Below are 23,371 nucleotides of genomic sequence, written 5' to 3'. Positions count from 1 at the left end.
AAGGGACAGGGACATAATACTCCCCCTTTATAAAGCATTGGTACGGCCTCACCTGGAATATGCTGTTCAGTTTTGGTCACCTGTCCATAAAAGGGACACTGCGGAGTTGGAAAGGGTGCAGAGACGCGCGACTAAACTAATATGGGGCATGGAACATCTTAGCTATGAGGAGCGATTAAAGGAGTTACAATTGTTTAGTCTTGAGAAGAGACGTTTAAGGGGGGATATGATAAACGTATATAAGTATATTAATGGCCCATACAAAAAATATGGAGAAAAACTGTTCCAGGTTAAACCCCCCCAAAGGACGAGGGGGCACTCCCTCCGTCTGGAGAAAAAAAAGTTTAGTCTCAAGGGGCGACACGCCTTCTTTACCGTGAGGACTGTGAATTTATGGAACGGTCTACCTCAGGAACTGGTCACAGCAGGAACAATTAACAGCTTTAAAACAGGATTAGATACATTCCTGGAACAAAATAAGATTAATGCTTATGAAGAAATATAAAATCTCATCCCTTCCCCAATATCGCGCCACACCCCTACCCCTTAATTCCCTGGTTGAACTTGATGGACATATGTCTTTTTTCGACCGTACTAACTATGTAACTATGTAACTATGTAACTATGACTTGAAACAAAAACCCCATCCTTCACATATGGGGGTAGGTTAAAGGGGTACTCCGGTGAAATTATAATTTTTTTTTTTTAAATCAACTGGTGCCAGAAAGTTAAACAGATTTGTAAATTAAGGTAAAAAGGGGGGGTACCAAATGCCTGTAGACTAATACCATAAAATGGTACATGATGATGAAATTACAGAAAAAAATAAATCGGACTGTGCTTCACTTTAAATGATGTGCAAATTTAATATAGATTAATATAAAATATTACAAATGAGACATAAAATAAATAATGCAAATCTAATACATAAATGCCTCCTACCACAGGGCCCTTGTGGGGAGGTATGATATTTGAATACAAAGCATATATTAAAATATGTTAAAATATAGCATGTAATTTATGTTCTACCGCTATCCCAATATATTGCAAACCGACATAGTGTACTTTTGTGCGGTACACTCCGTTCTCATGTGATTTAGAACAGTTCACAAAGTGATATAGTTACCAACTCCTAAAGGTAGTTTTGGCTGGACGTCCGAGAGATGGATGTATGGAGGCTGTGTCCAGCGCTGGCATGCGCTTGCGGTGACGGGCCCGGTTGCCGCAGGCCGAGGAGAATTCACCGGTCACGGAGTGGCTCCGGAGGTGGAGATGTACTCGGAGATGGATGGATCTTGCTCCGGAAACAAAGAAAGGAAAGCCTCGTGGAGGATCTCTCGGCATCTGGTGGAATGGCGGATGGATTACAGCCAGGTGTGAAATCAGCAGATGATGGAGTTGTATCGGAGGTAAGTGATAGCAGTTTGTGGATTGCGGTGGTCATGCGGTAAATATTTCTTTCTCTAGACACGTTTCAGGGTACTTTATATCTGACCCTTTCCTCAGTAGAGATATCTTTAACAGTGAAGCTCAAAGTCCTTTTATACATGTTACCTGTCTAATTGTAACAGGTGTGTTTCTGTTTAGATCTTCCGCAAATAGCGGAATGGAACGGGAAACATGGGGTTGTTTCATCTTGATAGAACAGTGTTCACATTTAGAATCAGTATGTATGCGTTCTTATTTAAATATAGTATTATATATATTGTAAACATTGGAATGGTACATATAGCACACAGTAAGATGTACAGATAGAGTATATAATACTGAGATAGAAATAATAATAAAAATAAAAATAATATAAAAAAATATATATATAAAAAAATAATATAGGAAATATTGATAACAGCAATTTTTCATTTATTCTTTGCTGTTATCAATATTTCCTATATTATTTTTTTATATATACATTTTTTCATATTTTTTATATTATTTTTATTTTTATTATTATTTCTATCTCAGTATTATATACTCTATCTGTACATCTTACTGTGTGCTATATGTACCATTCCAATGTTTACAATATATATAATACTATATTTAAATAAGAACGCATACATACTGATTCTAAATGTGAACACTGTTCTATCAAGATGAAACAACCCCATGTTTCCCGTTCCATTCCGCTATTTGCGGAAGATCTAAACAGAAACACACCTGTTACAATTAGACAGGTAACATGTATAAAAGGACTTTGAGCTTCACTGTTAAAGATATCTCTACTGAGGAAAGGGTCAGATATAAAGTACCCTGAAACGCGTCTAGAGAAAGAAATATTTACCGCATGACCACCGCAATCCACAAACCGCTATCACTTACCTCCGATACAACTCCATCATCTGCTGATTTCACACCTGGCTGTAATCCATCCGCCATTCCACCAGACGCCGAGAGATCCTCCACGAGGCTTTCCTTTCTTTGTTTCCGGAGCAAGATCCATCCATCTCCGAGTACATCTCCACCTCCGGAGCCACTCCGTGACCGGTGACTTCTCCTCGGCCTGCGGCAACTGGGCCCGTCACGGCAAGCGCATGCCAGCGCTGGACACAGCCTCCATACATCCATCTCTCGGACGTCCAGCCAAAACTACCTTTAGGAGTTGGTAACTATATCACTTTGTGAACTGTTCTAAATCACATGAGAACGGAGTGTACCGCACAAAAGTACACTATGTCGGTTTGCAATATATTGGGATAGCGGTAGAACATAATTTACATGCTATATTTTAACATATTTTAATATATGCTTTGTATTCAAATATCATACCTCCCCACAAGGGCCCTGTGGTAGGAGGCATTTATGTATTAGATTTGCATTATTTATTTTATGTCTCATTTGTAATATTTTATATTAATCTATATTAAATTTGCACATCATTTAAAGTGAAGCACAGTCCGATTTATTTTTTTCTGTAATTTCATCATCATGTACCATTTTATGGTATTAGTCTAGAGGCATTTGGTTCCCCCCCCTTTTTACCCTTATATATTATTTTGTACTAGTATTTTTTTGGTGTAAATACTTTCCATTTAGCCTCGACTAATTTGTATTGTGAGCTGCACATACCCCAATTTTTTCAGATTTGTAAAATTACTTCTATTAAAAAATCTTAATCCTTCCTGTACTTATTAGCTGCTGAATACGACAGTGGAAATTCTTTTCCGTTTGAAACACAGAGCTGTCTGCTGACATCATGAGCATATGGCTCTCTGCTGACATCTCTGTCCATTTTAGCAACTGTCCAGAGTAAAAGGAAATCCCCATAGCAAACATATGCTGTTCTGGACAGTTCCTAAAATGGACAGAGATGTCAGCAGACAGCTCTGTGTTTCAAAAAGAAAATAATTTCCGCTGTAGTATTCAGCAGCTAATAAGTACAGGAAGGATTAAGATTTTACTTTAATAGAAGTAATTTACAAATCTGTTTAGCTTTCTGGCACCAGTTGATTAAAAAAAAAAAGTTTTTCACCGGAGTACCCCTTTAACTATTATATATTTTTATTTGACATATAAGTAACATGTGACCAAGTATTATCGAAATATCTCCAGCCATACAGAAGTTATGCTGAAACATACATTTCCCATAGATTTGCATTGGACTTTAAACAAAAACCCCAACCCTCGCAATAAGGTTAGGTTAGGGTTAAATTAACTATCCTATATTTTTAGTGGACATATAAGTAACATGTGAATGAGTATTAACAAAATATATTCAGCTGTTTGGAAGTTATACAGTAACATATACTTCTCATAGACTTGTATAAGACTTTAAACAAGAACCCAGACTCTCGCGAATGGGGGTGGGTAAGGGTTAAATTACCTATCATATGTTTGTTGCTGACATATAAGTAACATGTACCAAGTTTCATGTTAATATCTTTCGCCATTTGGAAGTGATGCTGGAACATACACACATTGAGTTATATATATATATATATATATATATATATATATATATATATATATATATATATACTAGCTGAGTACCCGGCATTGCCTGGTCTTTTGACTTTATATCCCATCCTCATATATTTTTTATCATATCCCAACCTCATATCCCCTCCTCATATCCCATCCTCGTATCCCGTCCTATTATCCGGTCCTCATATCCCGTCCTCATATTCCGTCCTCATATTCCATCCTCATATCCCATTCACATATCCTGTCCTTATGTCCCGTCCTCAGGTGGGACTGAGTTTTGATGAAGATGTTGTAAGCCAAAAATAGAAGGGGACATGGCTTTGTGGAAAAGGGCGTCATTTGCAAGCAAGACTGATGCACAAAAAGGGTAGAAAATAAAAGGGGTGTGGCACAAAAACAGTGGGCATGTCTTTGTGAGATGGGGCGTGGCGGGTGTGGCTTGCAACCCGGGCTGACACATTCACCAGGAGATGCAGAGCGGAGCTTGTGGAGTAAGGTACTGGAAGTCCAAAACACTTGCATGGGACTTGAAACAAAAACCCATCTTTTATATAAGGGTGTAGGTTAGGGTTAATTTATCATCTATTTTTATTTTACATATAAGTAACATGTGACCAGGTATTATCGAAATATCTCCAGCCGTGCAGAAGTTATAACGGAACACACATTTCCCATAGATTTGCATTACATTTTAAACAAAAACCCAGACCCTCACAAATGGGGGTAGTTAAGGGTTAATTTACGTATTCTATATTTTTAGTGGATGTACAACTAACATGGGACCGAGTATTATCAAAATATCTCCAGAGTAAGGGTTAAATTACCTATCCTATGTTTGTTGTTGACATATAAGTAACATGTGTGCCAAGTTTCATGTTAATATCTTTAGCCGTTTGAACGTGATGCTGGAACATACACACACACATACATACATACATACACGTTGGGGGACATGTATCATTATGTGTCTATTGTAGACACAGTTCTACCCCATTACAGTGCAAGTTTCGTGTCAAATGACGCTTTCTCAAGGCCTTGAGAAAGCGTCATTTGACACGAAACTCGTGCTGGTCGGCTGTCTGACTGTTCACCTCTTAACCTGCTATGCCGCAATAAAGTAAGCCTTTTATTTGCATCATATCCCAGTGCCGCGGAGTGCTTCTTTTTTGTGGATTTACAGACTATGCTGTTCCTGTCCTCTGAGCACGGGATTGCTGGAATCAGCTCCGTCGATACATCCAGGACTGGATCCTTTAGTGAGTAGTGCGGGGCATTGCCTTCTTTCTGTTTGTTTATAGAAATGCCCCCCCTCGCTCTACCGTGCACTCCTTCTCTACCTCACACGGTACACTGCTCACTGCTCATAGCTAGAAGTGCTGGAGCAGCAGTGTGCGCCGAACAAAACTCTGCATAATAGTAAAATCATAAATCTGTATAAAGTACACAGAGGGGGAGATTCTCAAAGAATTTTGCGCGAAAAGTATCACCACATGTTTAAAGAGCTTTGTGCCGCGGTTTACACTATTCACGTCAGTTTTGTAAAAGTGGGTGTGTCCACGTATATTTTCTGCTTTACATGATATTTATACGTGAGGTGAGAGTCCAGTTTACATCAAAAATTTCACACCAACTTTTTGAGGTAGAAAGTGTAGAAATCACAGAAATTGTTGTAGTTTTATTGTTTTGTGGGTTTTTTTCTTTTTTTTTGGGGGGGGGGGGGAAAGGTGTTATGTAAGTAATTATAAAAAAAATTATTGAAAAATGTTTTAATAAAAAAATATATATATACTTAAATTTTTTTTTTTTTCTTGGTCACTGCACCTGCACTCCCATTTAAGCTCAGAAATGTTTTATACATACAGTTTTCGCTTGTCTGGGCACTAGTAACCATGGAATATTTCGTGAGATGTTTCCACCAGAATTTTCTTGGATGTAAAAGTTGGCGCAAAAATCGACAATTTTGGCACAAAAACAAAAAGTGGTGCAAAAATGAATTTTCACATATTTTCAAAGCAGCAAAAGAGACCTTTTAACCCCTTAACGACAATGGACGTAAATGGACGTCATGGTGATGTGGTACTTAGCGCACCATGACGTACATTTACGCGCCGACATGATCGCAAGCTGATATCAGCAGCCAGGGACCCGCCGGTAATGGCGGACATCCGCGATTGCGCGGATGTCCGCCATTAACCCCTCCGATGCCGTGATCAATACAGATCACGGCATCTGCGGCATTGCGGTAGTTTGAATGGACGATCGGATCAGCCGCAGCGCTACCGCAGGGATCCGATCATCCAGCATGGCGGCCGGAGGTCCCCTCACCTTGCTCCGGCCGTCTACCGGGGTCTTCTGCTCTGGTCTGAGATCGAGCAGACCAGAGCAGAAGATCACTGATAATACTGAGCAGTGCTATGTCCTATACATAGCACTGCACAGTATTAGCAATCAACTGATTGCACTGAATAGTCCCCTATGGGGACATAAAAAGTGTAAAAAAAAAAAAAAAAAAAGGGGAAAAAATGTAAAATAAAAAATTTGAAAAATCCCCTCCCCCAATAAAAAGTAAAACATCAGTTTTTCCCCATTTTACCCCCCAAAAAGCGTAAAAAAAATCATTAATACACAAATTTGGTATCGCCCCGTGCGTAAAAGTATGAACTATTAAAATATATTGTTAATAATCCCTTACGGTGAAAGGCGTAAACGTAAAAAAATAAAAAAAAGTCCAAAATTGCTGCTTTTTTGTCACATTTTATAAAAAAAAAAATAAAAAGAATAAAAATGAATAAAAAGTAAAACCTAAGCAAAAGTGGTACTGATAAAAACTACGGATCATGGCGCAAAAAATGAGCCCTCATATCGCCCCATATACGGAAAAATTAGAAAGTTATAGGTGGTCAAAATAGGGGAATTTCAAACATACTAATTTTGTTAAAATGGTTTGAGATTTTTTTTAAGCCGTACAATTATAGAAAAGCATATAATCATGGGTATCATTTTAATCCTATTGACCCACAGAATAAAGAAAACATGTAATTTTTACCGGAAAATGTACAGCGTGAAAACTAAACCTTCCAAAATTTGCTAAATTGCGGTTTTCTTTTCAATTTTCCCACATAAATAATATTTGTTTGGTTGCGCCATACATTTTATGGTAAAATAAGGGATGTCAATACAAAGTACAATTGGTGACGCAAAAAACAAGCCCTCATGTGGGTCTGTGGATGGAAATATAAGAGAGTTATGATTTTTAGAATGCGAGGAGGAAAAAACGAAAATGCAAAAATAAAATTGGTCTGGTCCTTAAGGCCAAAATGGGCTTGGTCCTTAAGGGGTTAAATGTGAGGAGGGAAAAAAGTATATACTCGAGTATAAGCCGAGTTTTTCAGCACGATTTTTTGTGCTGAAAACGCCCCACTCGGCTTATACTCGAGTGAACTCTCCGCCTGTCAATCACTTCATCAGTGGTCTTCAACCTGCGGACCTCCAGATGTTGCAAAACTACAACTCCCAGCATGCCCGGGTGTTGTGATTTTGAAACCTCTGGAGGTCTGCAGGTTGAAGACCATTGCGGCCTTCGTCATCATCCAGTCCAGCCCCCCCCGCTTTTGTTTTGTACTCACCTCCCCTCGGTGGGAAGGAAGGGTGAGCTGGTCCGGGCCATCTATGTTGCAGGGACCGTCTGTTGGGGAGGATTAGTCGTTGCGGCCTGTCCATTTTCACCGGGGGGCCTCTTCTCGGCGCTTCGGGCCCGGCCCCTGACTAGTGACGTTGCCTTGACGACGACGCACAGGGACGTTCATGCGCAACGTCCCTGTGCGTCATCGTCAAGTCAACGTCACTAGTCCGTTCCCGAAGCGCGGAGAAGAGGCCCCCGCGGTGAAAATGGGCAGCCCGCAACGACTAATCCTACCCACCGGACGGTCCCTGAAGCATAGATGGCCCGGACAGCTCACCCTAACTTCTCGCCGAGGGGGGGCGAGTACAAAACAAAAGGGTGGAGGGGGGGGATCACTGGATGATGACGAAGGCCTCAGTGGTCTTCAACCTGTGGACCTCCAGAGGTTTCAAAACTACAACTCCCAGCCTGCCTGGACAGCCTGCATGGACAGCCTGATTTCCCCGACATGTCATGGGCAGGCTGCATAGCTTTCACCACGACATATCACCTCCAGATAAATTATTCTACAGCTAATATTTCTATTATTCTATTTATATACCGTATATACTCGAGTATAAGCCGACCCGAGTATAAGCCGAGACCCCTAATTTCAACCCAAAATCCCAGGAAAAGTTATTGACTCGAGTATAAGCCTAGGGTGGGAAATACCTCATCCCCCCCTGTCATCATCCAGACCCGTCATTAACATCCTCATCATCCCCTTGTCATCATCCCACACATCCCCCCTTCATCATCCCCTTGTCATCATCCCACACATCCCCTTATCATCCCACACATCCCCCCTTCATCATCCCCTTGTCATCATCCCACACATCCCCCCTTCATCATCCCCTTGTCATCATCCCACACATCCCCTTATCCCACACATCCCCCCTTCATCATCCCCTTGTCATCATCCCACACATCCCCTTATCCCACACATCCCCCCTTCATCATCCCCTTGTCATCATCCCACACATCCCCTTATCCCACACATCCCCCCTTCATCATCCCCTTGTCATCATCCCACACATCCCCCCTTCATCATCCCCTTGTCATCATCCCACACATCCCCCCTTCATCATCCCCTTGTAATCATCCCACACCCCCCCCCTTCATCATCCCCACCCCCCTTCATCATCCCCACACCCCCCCCCCTTCATCATCCTCTTATCATTCGCCCTCAGTGGTCTTCAACCTGCGGACCTCCAGAGGTTTCAAAACTACAACTCCCAGCAAGCCCGGGCAGCCATCGGCTGTCCGGGCTTGCTGGGAGTTGTAGTTTTGAAACCTCCGGAGGTCCGCAGGTTGAAGACCACTGCGGCCTTCAACCTGCGGACCTCCAGAGGTTTCAAAACTACAACTCCCAGCAAGCCCGGGCAGCCATCGGCTGTCCGGGCTTGCTGGGAGTTGTAGTTTTGAAACCTCCGGAGGTCCGCAGGTTGAAGACCACTGCGGCCTTCAACATCATCCAGCCCCCTCTCACCCCCTTTAGTTCTGAGTACTCACCTCCGCTCGGCGCTGGTCCGGTCCTGCAGGACTGTCCGGTGAGGAGGTGGTCCGGTGAGGAGGTGGTCCGGGCTGCTATCTTCACCGGGGGCGCCTCTTCTCCGCGCTTCCGGCCCGGAATAGAGCCGTTGCCTAGACAACGACGCATCTGCGTCGTTGTTAAGGCAACGTGACTATTCTGAGGCCGGGCCCGAAGCGCTTAGAAGAGGCCTCCCCGGTGAAGATAGCAGCCCGGACCACCTCCTCACCGGACCACCTCCTTACCGGACAGCCCTGCAGGACCGGACCAGCGCCGAGCGGAGGTGAGTATTCAGAACTAAAGGGGGTGAGAGGGGGCTGGATGATGTTGAAGGCCGCAGTGGTCTTCAACCTGCGGACCTCCGGAGGTTTCAAAACTACAACTCCCAGCAAGCCCGGACAGCCGATGGCTGCCCGGGCTTGCTGGGAGTTGTAGTTTTGAAACCTCTGGAGGTCCGCAGGTTGAAGACCACTGCGGGTGGGGGAGTTCACTCGAGTATAAGCCGAGGGGGGTGTTTTCAGCACGAAAAATCGTGCTGAAAAACTCGGCCTATACTCGAGTATATACGGTATGTATTCACATATTTCACATATCAGACCTTTTATAATTTTAGCTTAGCATTTTACTAATCTATACCAACATAAATTTTAATGCACAATTATTTATACTTTTATTATTTACACATACAATATCTTCTGCATATTTGATGAGCAGGTTTAAAGATGCAGATCTAAAGCTGTGTTCAGTCATTTAGTTTACACTGAAATCTGAGAATTAATTCTGCAGCTTTTAAGATTTTTTTTTATTTGAACATTTAATATGGAATGTGTGTTTTTAAAACATTTATCAAACTTTTGTTTTTACATTAAAGGGTTAATAGCTGGCCGCAGCGAACTTTGCATGGCGACTTTTATCGGTGGACCCCAGCTATTGAAATCAGCTAGGGGTCATCGGGTATGGCGCGGGCTCGAGTCAGGAGCTTGCTTCATACACCCTGAGCACTACCTTGACTGACTAGATCTGCCATGTGACAGCAGGTTTCCGCTGTCAGAAAAGGCAAGGCAGCCATTGACCCTCAACAAGCCACCAACATGCTTCCCTATAGACAGGGAGTACTTTTCAGCACAAGCTTTATTCCTTCTCCTCCAAAAATACAGCCTGTCCACAGGCCTAAAAAGATCCACTTTTGTTTGATCATAACACATAACTTCTGTGGCTTATTTACATAGTTTTGAGCATATGAGAATTGATTTTCTTGCTTTGGGGTCAGTAAGGCTAAGTTTCCACTTGGCTTTTTTTCTGGCAGTTTTTGGAAAACTGCCACTGCAGTTTTTGGAAAACTGCCACAGCAGTTTTTGAGCCAAAGTCAGAAGTGGATCCATTTGGGAGGAGAAGTGTAAGTCCTTCCTTTATATGTCCTATTCCTTTAAATACACTTCTGGATTCGGCTCAAAAACTGCAGTGGCAGTATTCCAAAAACTGCCAGAAAAAAAACAAATGGAAACTTAGCCTAAAGCTGTATGTTTAGTATTCCCTTAACTATGTAAACAACAACTTCAGTGTCTGCTGCTTCCAAATCTTGCTATAGCTCTTTTGCTCTTTTCACTCAAGGGTTTTTGATCACCTGACACCTCCAGAATTTGGCAGCAACTATCTTTTTGTATCCCTTTACAAATCCTGGTATTTGATGGGTCATCTAACGTGATGACATGAAGCAACTAATGAAGTCCTTAATTAGATGCAACAGGTGTGCTACAAACAACCTGATTTTTTATCCCAAATTTTTCATTTTCACAAGGGGTAATTGGAGAAAAAGCCTGAAATGGAAATACCCCATATATGGATGTAAAGTGTTCTGTGGGCGAACTACAATGCTCAGAAGAGAAGGAGTGCCATTGAGCTTTCGGTGAGAGAATTTGTTTGGAATAGAAGTGGGAGGCCATGTGCGTTTACAAAGCCCCCCATGGTGCCAGAACAGTGGACCCCCCCACATGTGACCCTATTTTGGAAACTACACCCCTCACAGAATTTAATAAGGGGTGCAGTGAACATTTACACCTCAAAGGTGTTTGACAGATCTTTGGAACAGTGGGCTGTGCAAATGAAAAATAAAATTTTTCATTTTCAAGGACCACTGTTCCAAAAATCTGTCAGACACCTGTGGGGTGTAAATGCTCACTGTACCCCTTATTACATTCCGTGAGGGGTGTAGTTTCCAAAATGGGGTCACATGTGGGGGGGTCCATTGTTCTGGCACTATGCGGGCTTTGTAAACACACATGGCCTTCCATTTCAGACACATTCTCTCTCCAGAAGCCCAATGGCGCTCCTTCTCTTCTGAGCATTGTAGTTCGCCCGCAGAACACTTTACATCCACATATGGGGTATGTTCTTACTCAGAGGAAATGGGGCTACACATTTTGGGGGGCTTTTTTCCTATTCTCCCTTGTGAAAATGAAAAATGTAGGGTAACACCAGTATTTTAGTGAAAATTATATTTTTTTTTTCATTTTTACATTCAACTTTAACGGAAATTTTTTAAACACCTGTGGGGTGTTAAGGCTCACTTTACCCCTTGTTACATTCTGTGAAGGTGTGTAGTTTCCAAATTGGGGTCACATGTGGGTATTTATTTTTTTGCGTTTATGTCAGAACCGCTGTAAAATCAGCCACCCATGTACAAATCACCAATTTAGACCTCAAATGTACATGGAGCTCTCACTTCTGAGGCATGTTGTGGGTCCGCAGAGCATTTTACGCCCACATATGGGGTAGTTCTGTACTCTTTTTTTTTTTCCTTTTACCGCTTGTGAAAATTAAAAGTATGGGGCAACATTGGGCAAAATAAAAAAAATTTTACACTAACATGCTGGTGTAGACCCCAACTTTACCTTTTCATAAGGGGTAAAAGGAGAAAAAGCCCCCAAAATTTGCAACGCAATTTCTCCCGAGTACGGAGATACCTCATATGTGGCCCTAAACTGATTCCTTGAAATACGACAGGGCTCCGACAGGGCTGAGAGAGCACCATGTGCATTTGAGGACTAAATTGGGGATTTGAATCCACCACAAAAATACAGTGTTTCCCAAACAGGGTGTCACCAGCTGTTGCAAAACTCCCGGCATGCCTTGACAGTCAGTGGCTGTCTGGCAATACTGTAAGTTGTTGTTTTTCAACAGCTGGAGGCTCCGTTTTGAAACACTGCCGTGCAATACGTTTTTTTTTTTTATTGGGGGGGGGGGGGGACTGTGTAGGGGTATGTGTATATGTAGTGTTTTACCCTTTATTATGTGTTAGTGTAGTGTAGTGTTTTTAGGGTACATTCACACGGGCGGAGGTTTACAATGAGTTTCTCGCTGGGAGTTTGAGCTACGGTGGAAAATTTGCCACATCTCAAACTTGCAGTAGAACTTGCTGTTAACCCGCCCGTGTGAATGTATCCTGTACATTCACATGGGGGGGGGGGGGGCAAACCTCCAGCTGTTGCAAAACTACAACTCCCAGCATGCACTGACAAACCATACATGCTGGGAGTTGTAATTATGCAACAGCTGGAGGCACATTGGTTGCAAGACACATAGTTTGTTACTTAACTCAGTGTTTCGCAACCAGTGTGCCTCCAGCTGTTGCAAATCTAGAACTCCCAGCACGTACAGTCTCTCAGTGCATGCTGGGAGTTGTATTTTTGCAACAGCTGGAGGCACACTGGTTGCAAAACACTGAGTTAGGTAACAAACTCGGTTTCACAACCAATGTGTCTCCAGCTGTTGCAAAACTGCAACAATCAGCATGCATTGACAGTCGAAGGGCATGCTGTGAGTTGTACACTGCTACAACTCCCAGCATGCCCTTTGGTAGTCTGTGCATATTGGGAGTTGTAGTTATGCAACAGCTGGCTGCACACTTTTTCATAGAAAAAATGTGCCTCCAGCTGTTGCATAACTACAACCCCCAGCATGCTCAGACTGACAAAGGGCATGCTGGGAGTTGTAGTTGGAACTCCAGCTGTTGCAAAACTACAACTCCCACCATGCCCTTTGGCTGTGCATGCTGCGAGTTGTTGCTAAGCAACAGCAGGAGGTAAACAGGCCTCACCTCCTGCTGTATCCTGCTGCCGGGATCGCCGCCGCTGTATCCTGCCACCGTGACCGATCCTGCTGCTCCTGTCGCCGCCACCGATCCCGAGGGGACCCCTGCCGGACCAGGGCAAGGTAGGAGACCCCCGCCAGCGCCGATCTCCGCCATCTTCACCGTCCCTATTGCTGCCCAGCAAAGTCATGATTGGTCGGTCGTTCCGACCGATCAATCACGTGATCGTGAGGCGGCACCCGTGCCTACTCACTCCTGCTGGGTAAGGGTGAATGGGGCTGTCTCAGACAGCCCAATTCACCCTTTTTTTCCGGGTCTCCGGGTCACCATAGACCCGATTGACCCGGAAAAGCCGCGAATCGTTGGTCTGAATTGACTGAAAGGGAACATTCCAAAGTAGAATTGGTCCCACACAAAAAAGCCATCATATGTGGATGGAAAAAAAAAAAAAGAAGTATGTATCTTAAAAGACGAGAAGGAAAAAAACTAAACCTAAAAATGTAAATAGTCTGTGTCTTAAAGGTCAAAACAGGATGTGTCTTTAACCCCTTAAGGACCAAGGGCGTACAGGTACGCCTTTGCTCCCTGGTACTTAAGGACTAAGGGCGTACCTGTACGCCCGTGGGAATTTCGGTCCCCGCTGCGCGCCGGACGGGGATCGCGCCGGGGTGACTGCTGATATCTATCAGCAGGCACCCCGCGCAAATGCCCAGGGGGGTCATTAGACCCCCCCATGTCGGCGATAGGCGCAAATCGCAAGTAAATTCACACTTGCGATTTGCGCCGATTCCGGGTCATACGGGTCTATGGTGACCCGGTGACCCGGAATAGAAGGGGGATCGCGGGTGTCCTAGACACCCACGATCCCCCTGTAGCGATAGGAGTGAGGTGGCAGGGTTGCCACCCCTCCTATCTCTGCTATTGGTGGTCTAGACGCGACACAATAGGTGGGGCAGAACGGGGAAACCGACAGGGACCGGCGCCGAAGATCCACTTACCCATCGGCGACGGCAGCGGCGACGATCAGCGGCGGCAGCGGGCGACGATCGACGGAAGAAGAGGACCGCGACGCAGCTCCCTGGATCCAACGGAAGCCGGTGAGTTACTTAGCAACATCTGGAGGGCTACAGTCTGAGACCACTATAGTGGTCTCTAAACTGTAACCCTCCAGATGTTGCAAAACTACAACTCCCAGCATGCCCAGAGAGCTGTTTAGGCTTGCTGGGAGTTGCAGTTTTGCAACAGCTGGAGGTCTACAGTTTGAGACGACTGCAAAGTGATCTCTATACTGTGCACCTCCAGATCTTGCAAAACTACAACTCCCAGCATGCCCAGACAGCAGTTTGCTGTCTGGGCATGCTGGGAGTTGTAGTTTTGCAACATCTGGAGGTCCACAGTTTGGAGACCACTATGCAGTGGTCTCTTAACTATAGCTCTACAGATGTTGCAAAACTGCAACTCCCAGCAAGCCTAAACAGCAAACAGCTGTCTCTGCATGCTGGGAGTTGTAGTTGCGATCCCTCCAGCTGTTGCATAACTACATCTCCCAGCATGCCTTTCGGCGATCAGTACATGCTGGGAGTTGAAGTTTTGCAACAGCTGGAGGCACACTGGTTGGAAAATACTGAGTTAGGTAACAGAACCTAACTGAAGGTTTTCCAACCAGTGTGCCTCCAGCTGTTGCAAAAGTACAACTTCCAGCATGCACGGTCTGTCAGTACATGCTAGGAGTTGTAGTTTTGAAACAGCTGGAGGTTTGCCCCCCCATGTGAACGTACAGGGTACATTCACACTGGCGGGTTTACAGTAAGTTTTCTGCTTCAAGTTTGGGCTGTGGCAAATTTTCCACCGCAGCGCAAACTCCTAGCGGTAAATTCACTGTAAACCTCTGCCAGTGCGAATGTACCCTAAAAACACTACACTACACTTACACATAATAAAGAGTAAAACACAACATATACACCCCCTTACACTGTCCCCCTAATAAAAAATAAAAAACGTATTGTACGGCAGTGTTTCCAAAACAGAGCCTCCAGCTGTTGCAAAACAACAACTCCCAGCATTTCCGGACAGCCACTGACTGTCCAGGCATGCTGGGAGTTTAGCAACAGCTGGAGGCACCCTGTTTGGGAATCACTGGCGTAGAATACCCCTATGTCCACCCCTGTGCAATCCCTAATTTAGTCCTCAAATGCGCATGGCGCTCTCTCACTTCGGAGCCCTGTCGTATTTCAAGGAAACAGTTTAGTGCCACATATGGGGTATCTCCGTACTCGGGAGAAATTGCACTACAAATTTTGGGGGGCTTTTTTGCCTTTTACCCCTTATGAAAAAGAAAAGTTGGGGTCTACACCAGCCTGTTAGTGTAAAAAAAAATTTTTTTTTACACTAACATGCTGGTGTTGTCCTTTACTTTTTTTTTCACGGGAGGTAAAAGGAAAAAAAGACCCCCAAAATTTTTAACACAATTTCTCCTGAGTACGGAGATACCCCATATGTGGGCGTAAAATGCTCTGCGGACGCACAACAAGGCTCAGGAGTGAGAGCGCACTATGTACATTTGAGGCCTAAATTGGTGATTTGCACAGGGGTGGCTGATTTTACAGTGGTTCTGACATAAACACAAAACAATAAATACAGACATGTGACGCCATTTTGGAAACGACACCCCTCACGGAACATAACAAGGGGTATAGTGAGCCTGAACACCCCACAGGTGTTTGACAAATTTTCATTAAAGTTGGATGGGAAAGTGAAAAAAAAATTTTTTTTTGCACTAAAATGTTGGTGTCACCCTAAATTTTTCATTTTCACAAGGGAAAATAAAAACAAAAAACAAAATTTGTAACCCAATTTCTTCTGAGTAAGAGCATACCCCATATGTGGATGTAAAGTGCTCTATGGGTGCACTACAATGCTCAGAAGAGAAGGAGCGCCATTGGGATTTTGAAGAGAAAATTTGTCCGGAATTGAAGGCCACTTGTGTTTACAAAGCCCCCATGGTACCAGAACAATGGACCCCCCCCATATGTGACCCCATTTTGGAAACTACACCCCTCATGTAATGTAATAAGGGGTGCAGTGAGCATTTACGCCCCACAGGTGTCTGACAGATTTTTGGAACAGTGATCCGTGAAAATGAAAAATGTAATTTTCCATTTGCACAGCCCACTGTCCCAAAGATCTGTCAAACGCCAGTGGGGTGTAAATGCTCACTGCACCACTTATTAAATTCTGTGAGGGGTGTAGTTTCCAAAATGGGGTCACATGTGGGGGGGGGTCCACTGTTCTGGCACCACGGGGGGCTTTGTAAATGCACATGGCCCCTGACTACCATTCCAAACGAATTCTCTTTCCAAAAGCTCAATGGTGCTCCTCCTCTTCTGAGCATTGTAGTTCGCACGTAGTGCACTTCAGGTCCACTTATGGGGTACCTCCATACTCAGAAGAGATGGGGTTACAAATTTTGGGGGGTATTTTCTGCTATTAACCCTTGCAAAAATGTGAAATTTGGGGGGAAACACACATTTTAGTGAAAAAAAAATATATATTTTTTTACATATGCAAAAGTCGTGAAACCCGTGTGGGGTATTAAGGCTCACTTTATTCCTTGTTACGTTCCTCAAGGGGTCTAGTTTCCAAAATGGTATGCCATGTGTTTTTTTTTTTGCTGTTCTGGCACCATAGGGGCTTCCTAAATGCGACATGCCCCCCGAGCAAAATTTGCTCTCAAAAAGTCAAATATCACTCCTTCTCTTCGGAGCATTGTAGTTCGCCCGTAATGCACTTCATGCCAACTTATGGGGTACCTCCATACTCAGAAGAGATGGGGTTACAAATTTTGGGGGGTATTTTCTGCTATTAACCCTTGCAAAAATGTGAAATTTGGGGGGAAACACACATTTTAGTGGGAAAAAAAATATTTTTTTTACATATGCAAAAGTCGTGAAACACCTGTGGGGTATTAAGGCTCACTTTATTTCTTGTTACGTTCCCCAAGGGGTCTAGTTTCCAAAATGGTATGCCATGTGGGTTATTTTTGCTGTTCTGGCACCATAGGGGCTTCCTAAATGCAACATGCCCCCCAAAAAACATTTCTGAAAAACGTACTCTCCAAAATCCCCTTGTCGCTCCTTCGCTTCTGAGCCCTCTACTGCGCCCGCCGAACACTTTACATAGACATATGAGGTATGTGCTTACTCGAGAGAAATTGGGCTACAAATATAAGTATACATTTTCTCCTTTTACCCCTTGTAAAAATTTAAAAATTGGGTTTACAAGAACATGCGAGTGTAAAAAATAAAGATTGTGAATTTTCTCCTTCACTTTGCTGCTATTCCTGTGAAACACCTAAAGGGTTAAAACACTTACTGATTGTCATTTTGAATACTTTGGGGGGTGTAGTTTTTATAATGGGGTCATTTGTGGGGTATTTCTAATGGGAAGACCCTTCAAATCCACTTCAAACCTGAACTGGTCTCTGAAAAAAAGCGAGGTTCAAAATTTTGTGAAAAATTAGAAAATTGCTGCTGAACTTTGAAGCCCTCTGGTGTCTTCCAAAAGTAAAAACACGTAAATTTTATGATGCAAACATAAAGTAGACATATTGGAAATGTGAATAAAATAAAAAAATATTTTGAATATTCATTTTCCTTACAAGCAGAGAGCTTCAAAGTTAGAAAAATGCAAAATTTTCAAATTTTTCATCAAATTTGGGGATTTTTCACCAAGAAAGGATGCAAGTTACCACAAAATTTTACCACTATGTTAAAGTAGAATATGTCACGAAAAAACAATCTCGGAATCAGATTGATAACTAAAAGCATTCCAGAGTTATTAATGTTTAAAGTGACAGTGGTCAGATGTGCAAAAAACGCTCTGGTCCTAAGGTGTAAAATGGCCTGGTCCTTAAGGGGTTAAAGGGGTACTCCGGTGAAAAACTTTTTTTTTAAATCAACTGTTGCCAGAAAGTTAAACAGATTTGTAAATTACTTCTATAAAAAAAATCTTAATCCTTTCTGTACTTATTAGCTGCTGAATACTACAGCGGAAATTCTTTTCTTTTTGAAACACAGAGCTGTTTGCTGACATCACGAGCACAGTGCTCTCTGCTGACATCTCTGTCAATTTTAGGAACTGTCCAGAACAGCATATGTTTGCTATGGGGATTTCCTTTTACGCTGGACAGTTCCTAAAATGGACAGAGATGTCAGCAGAGAGCACTGTGCTCATGATGTCAGCAGACAGCTCTGTGTTTCAAACGGAAAATAATTTCCACTGTAGTATTCAGCAGCTAATAAGTACAGGAAGAATTAAGATTTTTTAATAGAAGTAATTTACAAATCTGTTTAACTTTCTGGCACCAGTTGATTTAAAAAAAAGTACTTTCACCGGAGTACCCCTTTAATGGGTTAGTGCATTTCATAACTCAAAAAAAATTAATAAAAAAGATGATGGCAGAGACAGCCTCTTTCACACTTCTTTCTCTGATTCTATCTCACTTTACATCTAAATACAAATTATTTACTTCAAGTCAGTCAACTCCAAATTCATATCCAAAAAAGGTAATTTCATCAGGGATATTAAATTGCCAGTTATATAAAACATTTATATACAGTAATGACATTTGCTTTAAAACTTATTTCTTACCGCTGCAATTTCCTTAATTTTTTTCCGTAGTTCTTGTAGTTTTCCATGGAAATCATTTGCAGTTAAGTGCTTTTTGTCCTTGTCAGCTTGATTTTTCCCCCGCATCATGATTGTTTCCCTTCTAGAAACAACTGCTTCCATATCACGGATCATCTTCTCTTGCTGTTTCATCAAGTGTGCATATCTAACCTACAAGCACAAATATACATTTAGTGGAGTTACAATTTACAGCATTGCCTTCCTGCTACATTGACTTTCACCCCATTTACAATAATTTTTTTGCAAATGTTGCTGGCATAAGAGTACAAAGTGTTACTACCAACAGCCATTACGTGCAGTGTTTGAAATAAGCAAAACTATTGAGCTTGCTTCATAGACTGTTAACACTTTATGGTGTAAATATACGCCCTTTCATGCTAACAATTTCCTGCCCATGACGTAAATACAGCGGACCAAGCCCATTTTAACCTTAAGGACCAGACCAATTTTCATTTTGCATTCTTGTTTTTTCCTCCTCGTCTTCTAAAATCCATAACTCTTTTATATTTCCATCTACAGACCCATATAAGGGCTTGTTTTTTGTGTGACCAATAGTACTTTGTAATGAATCCTTTCATTTTATCATAAAATGTGCGGCGAACCCAACAAATTATTTTTTTAGGGAGGAAATTTAAATGAAAACCACAATTTTGCACATTTTGGAGGGTTTCGTTTTCACACTGTACAATTTATGGTAAAAATTACGTGTTCTTTATTCTGTGGGTCAATTCGATTAAAATTATACCCATGGTTAGATACTTTTATATTTTTGTACCCCTTAAAAAAAATCTAAAACTTTTTGTACAAAATCAGTAATCAAAAATCGCCCTATTTTGGTGACCACCTATAACTTTTTCATTTTTCCGTATATAGGGCAGTATGAGGGCTCATTTTTTTTTGCGCCGTCATGTGTTCTTTTTATCAATAACACATTTGCAAATATAAAACATTTAGATAATTTTTTATAAATTTTTTGGGGAATAAAGTCTGACTAAAAAGCAGCATTTTTGGACTTTTTAATTTTTGTTCACGTTTACGCTGTTCACTGTATGGGATCATTAACATTATATTTTGATTTATGCTTTTTGGGGGTAAAATGGTAAAAACTGACAATTTTCATTTTTATTGGGGGAGGGGATTTTTTTTTATTTTTACATTTTTCAACTTTTTTTTTACACTTTTTATGTCCCCATAGGGAACTATCTATAGCAATCATTTGATTGCTAATACTGCATAGGGCATAACACTGATCAGTATTATCGGTGATCTTCTGCTCTGGTCTGCTCGATCTCAGACCAGAGCAGGAGACGCTGGGAGACGGACGGAGGCAGGTGAGGGGACCTCCGTCCACCATTACAGATAATCGGATCCCCGCGGCAGCGCTGCGGGTAATCCAATCATCTATTTTAACATTTCTTTTTCAATTTCCCTTCCACAAATAAAAATTTTTTTGGTTTCACCGAACTACCCGTTGTAAATCATGGGTCAGGAAGGGGTTAAAAATAAAGTTTTATTTTTTGTAAAAGTAATTAAAGGGGTACTCCGGTGGAAAATATTTTTTTTAAATCAACTGGTGCCAGAAAGTTAAACAGATTTGTAAATTACCTCTATTTAAAAATCTTAATCCTTCTAGTACTTAGCTGCTGTATACTACAGAGAAATTCTTTGCTTTTTGAATTTATTTTCTGTCTGTCCACAGTTCATAAACAGGATAGGTTTGCTATGGGGATTTTCTCCTGTTCTGGAGAGTTTGGACAGGGGATCAAATAATTTTTCCTTAACTACAAATTGGGTATCATAATCATACTGGCCTACAGAATAAACATAACATGCCATTTTTACTGTAGCACTGTGCACTGTTTAAAAAAAAAATCCAATTTTTGTAAATTCATCTAATAGCATTAATTGCCTAAGTTCGGCTGGGTTCACACGTTTTTCAAATACGGTAACCGTATACGGTTTTCCGCTAAAAAACGTATGGCAATAACCGTATACAACCGTATGACTCCAAATTAAAACGTATACAGTTTTTCCCCGTATACGGTTCCAAAACGTAAGTACGGTTCTATCCGTTTGCATCAGTTTTTGCCAACGGTTTTGCTATTTTGTTGGAATTAGTTTTCCAGCAATTTAATAAAGTTACTATTGTTCTATTGAAATTCCAATCTGCGCATGTGTCAACTCCAAAAACAGATTAGAAAAACCGTGTGCAACCGTATTCTGAAATTCTGTGTACGGTTCTCATAGACAACAATGTTAAAAGAACCGCATACGGTTCGCATATGGTTTTCCAACTGGAGGCAAAAACGGTTGAAAAATCGGCAAAACCGTATCCGAGGCAAAACGGATGCAACCGTACACAACATTTGGAATACGGTTTACAATGCATTCTCTATGCATACGTTTTCAGATACGGTCTTATATGTTTTTTTTGCGGAAAACCGTATACGGTTACCGTATTTGAAAAACGTAGTGTGAACCCAGCCTTCCCTGTGTTCCTAGCAAAGGTGTTCTGTCCTGATCCTGCTATTCAAAGTATCCTGACTTGTGCCTGTTTTTTTATTGTAATTCTCCCTGACCCTTCTGTACCATACTTACTCTCCAGCTGAAAATCCAGGTTGCTGACATGAACCGGAGCTACCTGCCCTGACCATCTGCCTATATTTAACGAAGTCTCTGCCTCATTCCTGAATACTGTTCTGACTTTCTTATGTATAACACCGACTGCACACTATACTTATCTGCCTGACCCACTGTGCCACACACCAGCAGCATCTGGTCTACAGGTAGCAACACAGGGACCACGCTTGTGGGGTGTTCTCCTGCCCCACCATTGTTTCTTGTTACACTTTCTTTTTTTGAAGGGGAGATAAAAAAAAATTTTTTACTTTAAATTATTTTCAGATTGTATTTTTTTTGTGATTACATTTTTTAATGATGGCAAAAGAGATCAGCAGAGAACACATTTTTTTTTATATTCCCTGCTATCCACATATACAGATCTCTAATGACAGGGATCTGATGGTAACAGCTCAAAAGGTCACTTGAAACAGTAGATAGGTAAATCCAGCTCCAATTTAAATTAAAAAGCAAGACTTTAATTATATCATTTAAAAAAACAAGAAAATTATATAATATAATTTTAAAATTATATAATTAAAGGGGGACTCCGGTGGAAAACATTTTTTGTTAAATCAACTGGTTCCAGAAGATTAAACAGATTTGTAAATTGCTTCTATTAAAAATCTTAATTCTTCCAGTACTTATCAGCTGCTGTATGACCCACAGGAAGTTGAGTTGTTCTTCTCAGTCTTATCTCAGTGCTCTCTGCTAAAACCATGTCAGGAACTGTCCAGAGTAGAAGCACATCCGCATAGCAAACCTCTCCAACTCTGGACAGTTACTGACATGTCAGAGGTGTCAGCAGAGAGCACTGTGGTCAGACTGAAAAGAACAACTCAACCTCCTCTGGAGCATATAACAGCTGACAAGTACGGGAAGGATTACGATTTTTTTTAACAAAAGTAATTTATAAATCTGTTTAACTTTCTGGGACCAGTTAATTTGAAATACATTGTTTTCCACCGAAGTACCCCTTCAACCTCTCTACTTTTCCATGTGCTACATGGCATCCTCAAGTTTAAAGATTTTGCTTTCTACATTGGACCGTGTTCATATGGGTGATGAGCTGACTTGCAAACTTTTTTCTCTTTTTGTCATAAGGTCACTTTTACCAGTAATTTGTATAGACAGGGATGCAGGGAAGATGCATGCCTTCAAGTCCACTTTGCAAAGGGAATCCTGATGATGTTTTACAGGCATCATGGGGCTCTCCAATAACTAATTCTTCTCCTTTTACACTGAAAGATCTGTCCAGCAGGTGGCAAGGTAAGTGAATGCTGAACCACAAATCCATATTTCTTCCCCCTTTTCATCTCGGCACATGGCCTGGCATGACAAAAACATAATCGTGTATCACTAGGTCACTGTGACCTATCAATACAGCTACAGCTGATAGGATGGTTCACTATGTAGAGGTATTTCTCTATGGTTCAGGAAGGAGATGGGAGCTGGTCTCCTAAATGCAATGTCAAGGAATGCTGATATTGCACATGGGAGGCTAGCTTTTGTCTCTTTCCTATGTAAAGGGCACTTAAGTCTTTGCATATTTCCTGAAAGTGCTAAGCTTCTGACAAAATGGTCATTCAAATAGAATGCTATTATTTGGAGGAATATGCAGGTAAGACAGAACCCCTGCATAGTTAGGGGTATATTCGAGCTCCAAAGCTCAACACCAGTGATGACACACTTTGGGCAACAGGTTCACTGGCAAACCGATATGAACAGAACATCATCCCCAGAGAGAGGACACAAGGCACAACACCCTGTGGCTGGGTCCAAGAGGGAGATGAACAGGGTTACTTAAAAAAAAAAAAGAGTAACTTGAACCTTGCATTCATGGACACATAGGCAGAGTTCC

The 23,371-nt window shown here is 41.9% G+C and overlaps 1 protein-coding gene across 1 annotated transcript in view; it reads right to left on the bottom strand.

The window, feature by feature from the left end:
• The window catches only part of CCDC40 (coiled-coil domain containing 40), a 282,644-nt gene that overhangs the window by 9,264 nt on the left and 250,009 nt on the right, over positions 1-23,371 (bottom strand). The window contains exon 17 of the mRNA XM_056550062.1: positions 18,853-19,041. Within this exon, the coding sequence (XP_056406037.1) occupies positions 18,853-19,041 (189 nt within the window). The remainder of the gene's footprint in view (positions 1-18,852; positions 19,042-23,371) is intronic.

This window comes from Hyla sarda, chromosome 13 (assembly GCF_029499605.1).
Source record: "Hyla sarda isolate aHylSar1 chromosome 13, aHylSar1.hap1, whole genome shotgun sequence".
Taxonomy (NCBI): domain Eukaryota; kingdom Metazoa; phylum Chordata; class Amphibia; order Anura; family Hylidae; genus Hyla; species Hyla sarda.
This window is presented reverse-complemented; position numbering and strand designations above follow the sequence as displayed.